Consider the following 16,655-nt stretch of genomic DNA (forward strand, 5'->3'; position numbering starts at 1 on the left):
AGGGGCCACCACCATCAGTTGACATGTTTCTTCTTTTTAGAGTCATCAAAACTGCCTGTGGTGTACCCTGAAGCGAATTAAGTCTGGCTCTCTACTAAACAAAATAATAAACAATTATTATTTTCTGCCGGACCTGGTCTGTTCGCTTTAAAAATTGTAAAAAGCTCAGATTAGCTTGTGACCAAGAATTCTGCTTTGCAACCTAAAGAGAATTTTCTCTTTTGTTTGAATATATGTCGCTAATGCGTCCAGCAATTTGATATTTTCTTGTATGTTTTAGTAATTTAATAATTCTAATAAAAATTAATAAACATTTTCATTTTTTCGTTACAAAACGAAACCAAAACTTTCTTATATTCCAGTTCGTTCAGAGAGCGCTACAAGCACTCTGACCGGTTTCAAAACTTGTTAGTTTATCATCAGAGAATGCATATGTAGCTATCTCTGAACAAACTAAAATAATTCAGGATTACTACCCTCGAATTGCAACTAACGAAATGGCATGATATACACGAGCGGCACACCCTCAAAAAAGCGCTTGGTTTTCGAGATACGGACCACGGACGGGTGAATGGCTAATTTTATTCATACTTTATATTTTCGAGGATGCTGAAAACTGAAAATTTTATTCTTATTTTGATAAAGGTTATGAATTTTTCAAAGGAAAAGGTGCGGATTTGTGCATTGCAAAGTTTAATCGCAAAAGTTGTTTGACGAAGTTTAAAAATTTGGCTTCTTAATCACGTTTATGTTAAAATCGAGAGTACAAAAAATTTTTCTGGTAAGTTTTAGATCAAAATGTTTTATAGAAAAAAAATTGTGCAACTTTTAATGTCGACATAAGAAATCCCCAATATACTGCTTATTTTTCGAGATACTGACAATGGGTGGAGAATGGCTAATTTTGGCTTTAGATTATGTTTTTGGCCCTGACGAAAAGGAAAATAAAATTTATTTTACATTTTAGGTGGGGGAATATTGTCAAAATTGCAATTGTACCCTAAAAAATTTAAAAAAAAATGAAATCAGGTTTTTTGCGTTTAGCTCACTACAACTCTGGTCCGTTTTAATATTTTTTCTAAAGTTTGTACACTATATATCTCTCACTTTTTTGGAGACAATGGTTTCTGCTTTAAGCTTTTAGTCTTATTCTAGTAAAAGTTATAAATCTTTTAAAGTACAAGGTGCAGATTCGTGAATTGCAAAGTTTAATCGCAAAATTTGACTGACAAAATTTGAAATATAGATCTTAAATTAAATTATTTTTAAAACATGAGTACAAAGAAGATTTCTGGAACGTTTTGGATCAAAATGTTTTATAGAAAACAAATGGTGCAACTTTTAACATCGACGTTATATCCCCAAAATAACGCTAATTTTTCGAGATACTGATCATTAGTGATCATTGGTGGTGAATGGCTAATTTTGATCTTACTTTATGTTTTTGATGATGCTGAAAACGAAAATCAAGTTTATTTTGAATTTTAGGTGGGAGACCATTGTCAATATCGCAATTTTGCCCTAAAAATAAAAAAAACTAAACCACGTTTTTCTTAAAATTAAAAGTTGCACCATATTTTTTCTATAACACTCTAGATCTAAAACTCCCCATAAAATTCTTTGAACTCTATGGTTTAACATAAACGTATCCAATTAGATAAATTTTAAATTTTGTCACTTAATTTTTGCGATTTAACTTTGCAATTCACGAATCTGCACCTTTGATTTTTTTAAATTCATAACTTTTATGAAGAAAAGACTAAAAGACTACAGTTGCTTTCATAGTCTTCACAAAGGTGAGAAATATATGCTGTAGAAATTTCAGAAAAAAAATATTAAAATAGAACAGAGTTGTAGCGAGTTAAACATAAAAATTCGTGACTTCAATATTTTTTTCATTTTTAAGTTAAAATTGCGATATTGACAATGTTCCCTCACATAAAATTCAAAATAAACCTCTTTTTCATTGTCAGCACCATGGAAAACACAAAATAAGACCAAAATTAGCCATTTACCGCCCATGGTAGTATCTCGAAAAATAAGCGTTATTTTTTTTTTATAAAACATTTGTAACTAAAACTTTCCAGAAAACTTCTTTGTACTCTATGTTTTAACATAAACGTGAATAATAAGATAAATTTCAAATTTTGCCAATCAACTTTTGTGATTAATCTTTGCAATTCACGAATCTGCACCTTGTACTTTAAAAAATTCATAACTTTTAAGAATAAGAATTAAAGCTTGAAACAGGTATCGTTGTCTTCAAAAATGTTAGAGCTATACACTGTAAAAATTTCAGAAAAAAAAAATTAAAATTGAACAGAGTTGTACGAGGTAAACGCAAAAAAACGTGATTTTATTTTATTTTTTTATTTTTAAGGTACAATTGCGATTTTGACAATATTTCCCCACCTAAAATTTAAAATAAATTTCATTTTCGTTTTCAGCAGCATCAAAAACATAATCTAAGACCAAAATTAGGCATTCACCGTCCATGGTCAGTATCTCGAAAAATAACCGTTATATTGGGGATTTCTAATGCCGATAATAAAAGTTGCACTGTTTTTTTCTATAAAACATTTTGATCTAAAATGCTCCATAAAACTTCTTTGTACTCTCTATTTTAACATAAACGTGATTAAAAGGCTAAGTTTTAAATTTCGTCAGTCAACTTTTGCGATTAAACTTTGCAATACACAAATCCGCATCTTTTCCTTTGAAAAATTCATAACCTTTATCAGAATAGGAATTAAAGCTTGAAACAGGTATCGTTGTCTTCAAAAATGTTAGAGCAATATACTGCAAAAATTTCAGAAAAAAAAATATTAAAATGGAACAGAGTTGTAGCGAGGTAAACGCAAAAAAACGTGATTTTATTTTTTTTTATTTTTAGGGTAAAATTGCGATTTTGACAATGTTCCCCCAGATCAAATTCAAAATAAATCTCATTTTCGTTTTCAGCACCGTCAAAAACATACAGTATGTCTAAAGTTGGCCATTCACCTCTCCGTGGTCAATACCTGGTCATTTTGAGGGTGCCTGCCGCTCGCCTAATAAGACACTTATGCCATTTCGTTAGTTGCAATTCGAGGGTAGTAAGCCTGAATTATTTTAGTTTGTTCAGAGATAGCTACATGTGCATCCTCTGATGATAAACTAACAAGTTTTGAAACCGGTCAGAGTGATTGTAGCGCTCTCTGAACGAACTGAAATATAAGACGGCTTTGGTTTCGTTTTGCAACGAAATGAAAATGTTTATTCATTTTTTTCTATTAGTTTACTCCTATATGAGTATAAGGGTCCATTTTTCGTTGGAATTTTTCCGCGCTGGACAGGTGAGTTGTGAATTGCAAATTGTAGAATTCCCTCATCGTCTTTTTGCTCTAGCATCCGTTTGGCTTGCATTTTTAGAAGCCACAGAGGTGTAACCACAAAAATGGCCCCAATAAGGTTTTTAATTTAATATCATATTATATTTTATTACATTAAAAACTTTGACTTATTTCTAGCAGATGTCGCTAAGATACCCATGCCATTTCGTTAGTTGCAATTCGAAGGTAGTAAGCCTGAATTATTTTAGTTTGTTCAGAGATGGCTACATGTGCATCCTCTGATGATAAACTAACAAGTTTTGAAACACGTCAGAGCTCTCTGAACGAACTGAAATATAAGACGGCTTTGGTTTCGTTTTGTAACGAAATGAAAATGTTTATTCATTTTTATTTCTATTAGTTTACGCCTATCTGAGTATTAGGGTCCATTTTTCGTTGGAATTTTTTCGCGCTGGACAGGTGAGTTGTGAATAGCAAATTGTAGAATTCCCTCATCTCCGTTTTGCTCCAGCATCCGATTGGCTTCCATTTTTAGAAGCTACGGAGGTGTAACCAGAAAAATGGTCACAATAAGGTTTTGAATTTAATATTATTTTATATTTTATTAGATTGAAAACTTTGACTTGTTAATAATTCTACTTAAAAAATGTATACTTACTAACGCAGATACTATCACAATAACCGAACCAAGAGCATCAGACAAAACGTGCAAGAATACTCCGCGCATGTTCATCTGACCAGCTGAATGACTGTGGGTCAGAGCTTTCTCACCTAATTGGGTCGTCGGTGGAGGAGGACTAGGAAACGTTTCGTCGTTCTCGTTGTCGTCCGTTATCGCTAGTTGGGTTAGTCTATTTCTACTATGGGACAGTCTTCCGTGTGAATGACCATGGGAACTACCATGTTCTGAAAGTTCATAAAAACTTATAAATTCTACCACTACATCCAATATAAAACTAAAATATAAACTCAAAACTGCTAAACAATAATTTGTATTTATAAATTATAATAAAAATGTTTTATCGCCAACCGTCACTAAAGTCATTCATTATTGTACTCATTTGCGGCAGTAAAGTAACACTTTATTGTACTTAAAGAAGAATTTTACTTTACCTACCGCGATTAATCAAATTAACCGAGATTGAATGTAAGTGGTCGATGGCAGTAATCGAATGGCGAGTATTTGAGTGGACTTACAATTTATTTACTTTAATTATTAAAAATATTGTACGCAATTTGCGATATTATCAATTAAATTTATATCAAAAAGTGAAATTCGGTAGTATTTTGTAATTATATTCATATAAAATAAATTAAAACTTTACCGATTTAGTAATTATTCAATATTGATAACTATCGATTAAAAATCAAAAGCGGCCATCTTGCAAGTTATCTGTCATCACTGTCATGAAATTATTATGACATCTAAAATTTAAAAAGTTCTTAAATTATAAATTGCAAGTAAGTGTTAAAACCAATATCAAATTGTGTTGGCAAATATTATTTTTTTTTACGAGCGTGCAAAAATGTCTACTTTCGCGCACGCATTTTAGTTTAGAAAGTTTCACTTTTCCGCACGCGTGTTACTTTTCCGCACGCGGTTTTTACTTTTCGGCACGCGTGTTAATTTAAATATGTTAATATGGCCTTAAAGTAATTATAATACATGCAATAAACTAATATTTAGATATTATTTACTAATTTATTTCAAATATATCTTATTGTATTCCTGTTTTAATGAAATTAACGCGACAATTCGATGAAATAAAATTATTTTGACATAATATTCGAAAGTCAAATCAGTAGACAATAACAGTCGTTTTGAATCATCGTCATGGAAACCAAGATCGTCGTCATGCTAACTAATTATATTGAAAGTTTGGTTTTGACAACCTTGTCAAAGAATTAATTTGTGTATGTATTTTCATATTAATTAAATTAATTGATTAAGATTTGGTAATTTTTTAAAGACTCTTAGAAAAAATATTGTTCCTAACTCTTGCAGAAAGTCTCTTTTCCGCACTCGACTGCTTGCCGAACTCCCGCTTCGCGTCGTTCGGCAAACTGCAGTCGCGTGCGGAAAAGAATGACTTTCTGCACTTGTTAGGAAAATAACTATATATCAATAAAACATATTTTAACTGATTGTCAAAAATACCAGCAAACGAGAAGTAAACTCAACCTTCCCAGGGACATATTTGAGCTTCTAAGAGACAATACAAATATCAACAATATCATACAGTTTTTAACGGAAATAGGAATAAAAGACATTTAATTGTATCACAAATTTTTCAAGTATACTTTTTGTTAGTACATATGTATTTACTTAATATTACAATCTCTTTTTATTTTTAATAATATGTATTAGTCCTGTCGCCAGGGGGGGTACAACGGCCTCGTTAATTCAGATGGACTTACCCAAGTTTTTTTTATGTATTTTGACCCGTAGAACACGAATTTTTTGGGTAACAGTTGATCCGGATGTCGATAAGATTGTTATAGACCAAGAACTTGAGGAATCAAATAACAGCGATTTTTGGCAAAACAAAACAATATTTTGTATTTTTTGGGTCATTTTAAGCAAAAAATATTTCTACAAGTTTTTTCGTAGGATGCACAGTTTTCGAGATAAACGCGGTTGAACTTTCAAAAAATCGAAAAACTGCAATTTTTAAACCCGAATAACTTTTGATTAAAAAATAAAATAGCAATTCTGCTTAGCGCCTTTGAAAGTTCAAGTCAAATTATGTCGGTTTTGATTATTTGCATTGCTAAAAATTTATTGTGTTATTGTTAAACAAAGCTACAAACAACTAGTGCGTGAGTGATGTTTCTATGATTTCTCATTTAAAATCGAACGAGTAGGTAGAATAGGTACTAGTGCAATCAAGACTATTTCTACGTTACATGCGTTAAAACGCATGTAAAAGCACGGGAAACCCTACGTGTTTATAGCTTTGTTAAACAATAAAAAAATAAATTTTTACCAATGCAAATAATCAAAACCGATATAATTTGACTTAAACTTTAAACTTTAAACTTTTAAAACTTTTTAAAACTTTTTAATCAAAAGTTATTCGGGTTCAAAAATTGCAATTTTTCGATTTTTTTAAAGTTCAACCGCGTTTATCTCGAAAACTGTGCATCCTACGAAAAAACTTGTAGAAATATTTTTTACTTAAAATGGCCCACAAAATACAAAATATTGTTTTGTTTTGCCAAAAATCGCTGTTATTTGATTCCTCAAGTTCTTGGTATATAACAATCTTATCGACATCCGGATCAACTGTTACCCAAAAAATTCGTGTTCTACGGGTCAAAATACATAAAAAAAACTTGAGTAAGTCCATCTGAATTAACGAGGCCGTTGTACCCCCCCTGGCGACAGGACTATATTTTCCATTGTTGTCGTTTATAACCCCAGTGGAAATAGGAATAAAAGACATTTAATTGTATCACAAATTTTTCAGGTATACTTTTTGTTAGTACATATGTATTTACTTAATATTACAATCTCTTTTTATTTTTAATATGTATTTTCCATTGTTGTCGTTTATAATCCCAGTGGTTCGGACGACATTAAATTTAAAAAATATATATTGGCGATAAACATTTACAGCACTTATTTCACATTCAGCTAAATATGAAGATGGAAATAGTAGCAGTAGCTTTCTTGAACATTTTATTGAATTTGGATATTTATTTTTTCTACGAGCGTGCAAAAATGTCTACTTTCGCGCACGCATTTTAGTTTAGAAAGTTTCACTTTTCCGCACGCGTGTTACTTTTCCGCACGCGTGTTACTTTTCCGCACGCGGTTTTTACTTTTCCGCACGCGTGTTAATTTAGATATGTTAATATGGCCTTAAAGTAATTATTAATACATGCCAGAGTTGGGTCGGATACTGAAAAAAAGTATCCGGATACCGGATACGGATACTCAAAATGTATCCGGATACTTTTTAAAAAAGTATGAATACTTTCATTTAAAAATGTATTCGGATACAAGTATCCGGATATTTTTTTCGGATACTTCCTAGGATACTTTGAAGGATACTTTTTTAAGAAGAACATAAATTATTAGTATTAGAACTATGTGATGTGCATGTATTTTTAATGTAATATATAATAATAAAAATACATTAAATGATGGAGAAAAAAATCAGAAAGTACTCAAAAAATTGTTTATTGTTTATGAATAATAAAACTAGAACATAAACTTATAAAGAAACATTAAATTAAAATAAAAACGTACTAATACAGAAAGTATTCCAATTGATGACGAAGTCAGAAGTGAAGTGCCTTTGAATTTGCCTTTGTAAGTACCAATACCTCAAAGTGTTCATCGCTTAAAGCTTTTCTTTTAGGCGTATCAAATCATAGTTGCAAAAGAGAAAAGTCTTTCAACTGGTGCTGTCGAAGGTAAGCATGTGTTGTACTTTATTGACACTCTTTTTAAGATTGGGTATTCATTTAAGATGTTCAAATTGATACTTTTGTCCTCCAAATATCCTAGCAACTCTAATTATACAGGGTACAAAAAGGGGTTCTTGAAAAGAAAGATATAGAACTAGAACATAAACTTATAAAGAAACATTAAATTAAAATAAAAACGTACTAATACAGAAAGTATTCCAATTGATGACGAAGTCAGAAGTGAAGTGCCTTTGAATTTGCCTTTGTAAGTACCAATACCTCAAAGTGTTCATCGCTTAAAGCTTTTCTTTTAGGCGTATCAAATCATAGTTGCAAAAGAGAAAAGTCTTTCAACTGGTGCTGTCGAAGGTAAGCATGTGTTGTACTTTATTGACACTCTTTTTAAGATTGGGTATTTATTTAAGATGTTCAAATTGATACTTTTGTCCTCCAAATATCCTAGCAACTCTAATTATACAGGGTACAAAAAGGGGTTCTTGAAAAGAGAGATATAGAAAATATAAAAAATAAATGTAAGTAATTAATTAAACAACGTACTTATGGAGATTTATAACTGATTTGGTAAAAACAAAGCTCCATTAGCTATATAATAATATATTATAACGGTGACGAGTACGAAAAATGGGATTTAACATATTAGACACATCTGGATTGAAGGAATGGCAGTGTTGTGCCTACGGTAGGTGCATTATCGGCGGGCGATAAATATTTAAAAGTATCCGAATATCAAAAAAGTATCCGGATGCCGGATACTTTAAAATTTTATCACGGATACGGATACCGGATACAAAATTTAAAAAGTATCCGGATACAGCTTTCGGATACATAAAAAGTATCCGGATACAGAAGTATCCGGATACTACCCAGCTCTGATACATGCAATAAACTAATATTTAGATATTATTTACTAATTTATTTCAAATATATCTTATTGTGTTCCTATTTTAAAGAAATTAACGCGACAATTCGATGAAATAAAATTATTTTGACATAATATTCGAAAGTTAAATCGGTAGACAATAACAGTCGTTTTGAATCATCGTCATGGAAACCAAGATCGTCGTCATGCTAACTAATTATATGGAAAGTTTGGTTTTGACAACCTTGTCAAAGAATTAATTTGTGTATGTATTTTCATATTAATTAAATTAATTGATTAAGATTTGGTAATTTTTTAAAGACTCTTAGAAAAAATATCGTTCCTAACTCTTGCAGAAAGTCTCTTTTCCGCACTCGACTGCTTGCCGAACTCCCGCTTCGCGTCGTTCGGCAAACTGCAGTCGCGTGCGGAAAAGAATGACTTTCTGCACTTGTTAGGAAAATAACTATTTTCTTCAAACGTCAAATAATGATGACATTACTTATCTAACTTGATCCTGTTAAAGTTTGATGTCTCCGCCGGCAGCAGTTTTTTTCCCATTTCTTTACGGCGGAGGGAAAAATGTTGTCATGGCAACAATATGAAACATGTCACAAAGCAACAATACAAATGTCATTAACAACAATTACACATCATTTTTATTTATAGTAATATTAAAAGTACAATTATTTAACGAGGCATTTTCAAAATTGAAACCGTGCAAAAATGTTCCCGACTCTTGATACGCATTGGTAATTGTTGATGATACTGATGGTCGAGCACAACTTTCAGCAATCATTCCGACGACTTAATTATTTTAATTTCTAACATCTAGACGACTTTGATAGTTGTCACAGTTAATTTCGAGTAAAAATAGCGTATGAATTGTACTATTTATGGTTGAAAATTGCTACGTTTGAAGAAAAAATAGTATACTTTATTCGGCAAAGAAGCGACTTTTCTTGACTTGCCCTCTATTACGCGCCTCACTTCGTTCGGCGCGTAATATCGGACGCGTCAAGGAAAGTCATGCTTCTCCGCCTCATAAAGTAATATACTATTTTTTCCTCGCTTTTTTGTTAAACACACTTTTACCTGACTCATTATTTTGCAATTCTGTGAGTTCTTCTTGATACTGCACATTTATTGATATACATATCAGGCAAATTCTCGAACATTGGCTGAATCATCCATGTTTAAAATCAATATGTTTTGTATAAAAAAATCTTTCTTTGAAATTAGCCGATAGAATATTCAGATGACTGGTAATAACAAGTAAAGCGGTATCAGTTACTTCACATGTTTTGAGTCAATGAAACTGTTCAAACTTTTTCAAAAAGGATAAAACTGAGTCACAAATCTTTTCAAGCATCTTAGGTAGCCATTTTACTTCAGTATGAAGTAAAAGTCACATTGAGACTTCATTTTGTTCTTCACAAAATAGCTTGAAGAGACGCTCATATTTGGCATTAGAGTTAATAGTATTAATACACTTGATTACTGAATGCAGTACTTCATTTAGAACAGTCGAAATGTTTTTAGCTACCAAGTTTTCCGTATGGATGACACAATGCACAATAATCATTTCTGGATTCGCTTTCATCAATTTTAAGCAGCCATTTTTCTTCCCATCATATTAGGAGCACCACCTGCAGTACAAGATGTTATATTTTTTATTGGTAATTCATTAACATCAAGCAGTTTTTTAGCTTATTATACAGGGTGATTGATTAGTGTGAGGAAGCTTAGTAGATCTGTTATAGTAAAAATTACAAAAAAAAGTTATTAACAAAAATTGTAGGCAGCTTTAAACTCCACATTTTAAAATTAGTTACAATCTTACAGGGTGTTCCATAAGATGGTGGCAGACCAAACTTATGTTTTTTAAACGGAACACCCTGTATTTTATTTTAAATTTGAAATCTGCTTCACTTCCACATCACAAAAATGTAAAGTTTTATTATGTTATAACCAATATTAAATGACCAATACCATCAAATCATTATTCAGTAAAACCAAAGATAAAATCGATAAATTAAACAAAAGTGGCATTTACAAACTATCCTGTGGTGAATGTAGTACTACCTACGTAGGTAGAACGATGAGGACCCTTTCTCAGAGAATCAAGGAACATGTAAGAACTCCAGAAAAGTCAAATTTTGGCTATCACGTTAAAACTACCAATCATTCCTTCTCTCCTACCAAAGATAGCCAAATTTTACATAACATCCCATCTAAAAACTATAGACTAATGAATCTGTTAGAAGACCTTGAGATCTCCAAAGAAATGAAATCTAATCCTGATTTTTGTGTTAACACTCAGATTAATTTGAATTGCAATTATAAACCTTTATTTAAATATCTGTGGGAAACAGTGGAGTAGTGGCCTCATACAATTTCTGTCACAAAAGAACTTTTTGTAACTTTTAACAACATAGACAAGTTATTTATTAAACTTAAACTCAGGAAATCATGAGACTGGTGGCTTAGTCTGTATGTACATTGAAGCATTGACAGTTATTACCACATTTCACTTAACAACAAAATGTGTTTATTAAAAGTATATTTTGTGAAAAAACTTAATTTCCATCGAAATCTACCTTCTCATAAAAATCAACTTTAGGAGTAGTATGTTATAGACTAAATATACTTATTTCATCATTCAAATGATCTTGGTCATTAATTTTACCAAAACCTACATAATTCTACATAATATGCAAAATATTATACTATTATAATATTCATACAACAGGGCAATCTCATCTCGAAAACTTTTATGCTCAACTACAAAAGTTGTTAACAAGAAACAATTAAGATCTAAATACTTCATATTAGGGATGAAAGAAAATTTTGAATAAACAATATCATTCAGAATTAACAAATTGAATTTTATTCATATCTTCTTTTTTTATTATAAACAAAATATCTTCTTCCCTTTGTCATGACACATTGTATATATTATGTCTTGAGCCACCAGGCCCTCAGTTTGGTAGATAATTTTAGACAATTAAATTATTATTATTGTATTGTACAGACATCTAAGGTACAATTTTTGTTCATCAATTTTTTCAATTATTCTTTTTAAAACTAATTATTTAAAAATTTCATTCATTTGTAATGTCAGCTGTCAGATGTCAACACCGGACAGATGAAACATTTAAAATCCAACCTACAATCAACCACTGTCAGTCAGTCGCCAGCTCATATCACTTCAAAATGGTTGGGTAAAACCTTTACCATGAAAAAAATTTTATATGTATGTATCGTCCCAGTGGTTGTTTTTATTGTTTTACCATAGAAAAACTAAAAATTAAAACTAGCTTTCATCAGCCGGAGTTGTACGGTGGACCTGAATTACAAATTTCTTAATGAGATGCAAGAAAATACATTCCTAAGTAGCCGGTACTTTTTATATATTGACGTAAGTTAAAAAACTTTGTACTTAGAACATCTTTTTACTTATTGTTTTAACTTTTTATTGTAGCATTAGCTCTGAAGATGACTTTTATGTCGAAAGCGCTTAGCTAAGGAAATTAAAATACATTTACACACTTTAATATACTTCTTTCACTTCTTTCATTCATTTCAAGTGTGTACAAAACCTATCAGTCTTTCAACTAAATAATAATTGTTGCTAATTTACGGTGTACCCCAATACTGAGTTAATAAACAATAATGTCAAACTGTCAGTTTCTGACAAATCAATAATGGTCAACTCACAATAATTATTGGTAAACGTTAAAATATCTACCAAATTAATACTTTGATGGAAAAATAAAAATATCTAGAAAACTGATAACTTTAGGTATAGGGAGTACTTCATAAAATTTGAAGTACGATAGTAGTACTTTTCGATAGAGATATAAAATACAGGGTGTTCTATTTAAAATTACCAAGAAAATAATGTACTTGCATTTTGACTTACCCTGTATTTGATTTAACGAATATTATGAAAACGAATATATTTTCTAATTTTTAACAATTATTAAAAAACTATGGTTGCAATAGATCAATGTTCCTATACTCCTTTTTAATTATACAGGGAGTTAAACTTGATACGATTTTCAGGTAATATTGGTTATAACTTTTTAAATACCCAGTATAACATAATAAAACTTAAATTTTTGTGATGTGGAAGCAGATTTCAAATTTAAAATAAAATACAGGGTGTTCCATTTAAAAAAACATAAGTTTGGTCTGCCACCATCTTATGGAACACCCTGTAAGATTGTAACTAATTTTAAAATGTGGAGTTTAAAGCTGCCTACAATTTTTTAACGTTTTTTTGTAATTTTTACTATAACAGATCTACTGAGCTTCCTCACACTAATCAATCACCCTGTATATCTTTGAAATTAGAGGTGCTTTCTAGTTTTTTACAGAACAACAATTTTTCAAAAACTCTCCTTTATTAAAATCTTACGTAATTTATATCTTAGGTAAGTTACCAATACTGCCTCACTGTCTCTTAAGTTGAGCCACGCCATTTTCACTGACAAATTTCTTGTTTTCAGCTTTTCAACAAGTTGTTTTTCAATATCTTCACTGATTTCGTCTACTTTTCTGCTAACAGTATTATTACTGAGTTGCACAGCATTTAGATATTTGTCATCTTTTTTAAGAACCGTTAAGAAATGCTGCCATTGATGGTGTTATTAAATTCTCTTCGATAGTATGATTTTTTCCTGTTTAAGCGAACAATAAAGAAATTGGATAACTATCCTCAATAACACGATGATTAGTCGAAGTATGAGTAGTACATCGAGGCTTTATTGTTGTTCCCTTTTCAAAATTTTTAGTTTACTTGAGGCACCAAGGATCCAGTTGAAATTTTGGTACTTATAGCGAAAATATACCTAATAATTATTTACCGCAAATATTTAAGAATTTGATTTTTTCGTTTCTGGTACCGTAACCTAGCATTGCATTTAAATAGCCAGTAGCGAAAGGATTTAACTCGTGTTGAGTCTATTTTCAAATTGCCCCCCTTAACAATCAAATTGCCCCCCTGTGGGGCGTGGGCCCCACGTTGGGAAACACTGGTTTAGATGTAGATGTTTAGCTGGAAATTATTCAAATACAAATTCAAAACTTTCGTCAATTTTGGGACACCTTTTACAACGATTAAAATATTTTCGACCTTTACCAGGACCAGAAAAAACCCTCATCACATTTCCTTAGATACTATTTTCAGAAGGAGCGACACAATGGAATTTATATTAACCATAAAGATTATATTTTAATATAACTGTTTATATTTTAAATAAAAATTTTAATAAGCAAGTTAAATTTAACTTTTATTACTTTTCCACTTGCCAAATCGATTAATTAACTCCCACAAATCCATAAAAATTATCACAAAACTGACGATTCATTTTTGGGTATTATTTCCAGATGAAAGTTATCTGGTGGTCTCAACCTTCTTCGTCGTTTAGGGCACTGCAAACTCGAAAAAAACAGTTCTAGAAAGTCTAACCTTTTTTAGAGATACATGTCAAATTTTAGCGTGACGCGGCCATTAGTATATACTTTTTGTGTTATTCCCATTCCTCTAGTCGAATTTTAACCCGTGTTGAGCTGTCTCCCCCCCCCCCCCCACTTGCAAAAATTAAAAAACAAAGAGCCCTGATTTATGAGCTATTTATGAGCTCTCATATTCCGCAAATTAAAAATTTTGAGCTCGTTCCACTGAGCAGGAATTTAATATTTTAGTGAGGGGGCTGAGTCAGCCCCCCCCCACTACTTAAAAATAGGAATATTGAATCGATTTTTGCGGCAGAATTACGAGTTATTTATGAGCTCTTGAAATGATATAGTTTCGATTGTTGAGCTCATCCCCTTCACCCCCAAACAACCCTTTAATTGATTTAACTTAAGAGAAAAATGCCGAGAAAACTTAAAATATATCGTATTGCAAATATCATTCCTATAGCTTTTCGATTATTGAGCTACCACCCTTCGCAAGAAAACTACCCCATCTTCCCGGCTTAAGAGAGAGTTGTACTTAAAATGCATTAAATTAATTATTTGGCGACTACATATCATTTAATAATTTATGAGCTCCCAAATTACGCGCATTTAGATCAGTAAATTGCAATTTATTTTGTATAGTGCAGTCACTGAAGGTAAAAATTAACGATTACCTTCAATTTCGGTGAACCTTCATCGATTTTCACGAAAATTGGTCAGTGATTAGAGGATAGATCAAGAAACAAAAGTGACATGGTGCCACCTTGCGCCTTTACCCTGAGGGTGGATACCGCCCCTTCTCGGGGGTGAAAATTATTTTATAAAAAATAACTAATTTATAGACGAAAAAAGCGAAAATTTACCGTTTTTTGATCTTCATTTGTTTATAACTATGTATATCATCAAAATCGGCTGCAGGAAACATAAAGGTTATTAATATAGATGTCCATACTACTCAAAAAAAAAATTGGTTTCGGCCAGGAGGTTGATGTGTCACGAGAAAAATATTATTTCTCTGGACTAATGGTAAAGAAGTGGTTTACTGAATTTCGACGTGGCCGTACAAGCACAGAAGATACCGAACGTTCTGGACGTCCAGTTGAGGTCTCTACATCCGAAACAATTGAAAAAATTCACGATATTGTTTTAACCGATCGGAGATGGAAAGTGAGAGAGATGTGTCAAACTTATTGGGTCGATTCAATGAGGAATTGAAAAAAAAAGACCGCATTTAGATAAGAAAGAAGTTCTTTTCCACCAGGACAATGCAAGTGTGCACACATGTGCAGATTCCATGGCAAAAATCTATGAATTAGGCTACGAATTACTCTCTCATCCGCCCCATTCTCCAGATTTAGCCCCCGAGTGACTATTTCTTGTTCCTAACCTTGAAGAAATGGCTCTGCGGAAAGAGATTTGACTCCAACGACGAAATCATCTCACAAACAAATGCATATTTTGATTACCTCGACAAATAATATTTTTCGGAAGGGATAAAAAAAAATTGGAGAAACATTGGACTAGGTTACCGTTAAAACCCATTTCAGTTAAAACCCGAATTTACTAGGAAAAATCTAGTGGTAACTATGCGCTTTAGACAATTCTAGTTTTAACTAGTCAAAACTACATTTGACTGCTAAGTTCAGTTAAAACTAGAAATCCCGAACCAGTTTCATTTAGAGTAGTTTATATTAGTTTAAACTAGTTTTACTGGAATTACTAGCGAATACCAGTTAAAATATCAGAGAGAAGAGACAAATACGATTTGGGTTGTTCGGGGTAGTGTTAATGGGGTTCGGGGTGGTGTTCGGGGTTCTGCATCGTTTTTATTGGTTATTTTACACTATTGTGTTTTATTCACAATGAGTGATAATGTCAAAGATAATGTTGAGAGAAGAGATATAAGAACGTGGAAAGAATGTTTTTTGGAAAAGATTTTACAAAAGGAAGAGATCGAAAAGAAATAAAGCCACTACAATATTGTGACGAAAAGCGTATACCTAATGAATTAATGGTGGAAGTATAAGATACGGAACTGTCTGCCAAGAAAACACCGTTACAAAATCGAAGACTAAAACGATTTAGAATTGTTGAAGCTGGCGAAATAAAAAAGTTGGCTTCTAGAATTGAAAAGATTTTACAAAAGGAAGAGATCGAAAAGAAATAAAGCCACTACAATATTGTGACGAAAAACGTATACCTAATGAATTAATGGTGGAAGTATAAGATACGGAACTGTCTGCCAAGAAAACACCGTTACAAAATCGAAGACTAAAACGATTTAGAACTGTTGAAGCTGGCGAAATAAAAAAGTTGGCTTCTAGAATTAATCCCATCAAATATTATGTACCTGCCGAAGACATTTTTGACATAATTGAAGCAGCCCACGTTGCTATTACTCATGGAGGTCGGGATAGGTTGAAGACTGAAATTGCCAGAAAATACGCAAATATAAGAATTGATAAATATGATCAAAACTTTTATACCAATGTGTAAAATCTGCCAACGGAAGACGAGTAAAAATATGAAAGCGGAGAGGGGTCTTGTGTCGAAACCTA

At 31.8% G+C, this 16,655-nt stretch overlaps 1 protein-coding gene across 2 annotated transcripts in view; it reads right to left on the reverse strand.

Moving 5' to 3' along the window:
• The window catches only part of LOC114329296 (uncharacterized), a 158,662-nt gene that overhangs the window by 21,144 nt on the left and 120,863 nt on the right, over positions 1–16,655 (reverse strand). For both annotated transcript variants that reach the window (XM_028278343.2, XM_050642596.1), the window contains exon 4: positions 3,991–4,238. In XM_028278343.2, the coding sequence (XP_028134144.1) occupies positions 3,991–4,238 (248 nt within the window). The remainder of the gene's footprint in view (positions 1–3,990; positions 4,239–16,655) is intronic.

Source organism: Diabrotica virgifera, chromosome 2 (assembly GCF_917563875.1).
Source record: "Diabrotica virgifera virgifera chromosome 2, PGI_DIABVI_V3a".
NCBI classification, from domain to species: Eukaryota; Metazoa; Arthropoda; class Insecta; order Coleoptera; family Chrysomelidae; genus Diabrotica; species Diabrotica virgifera.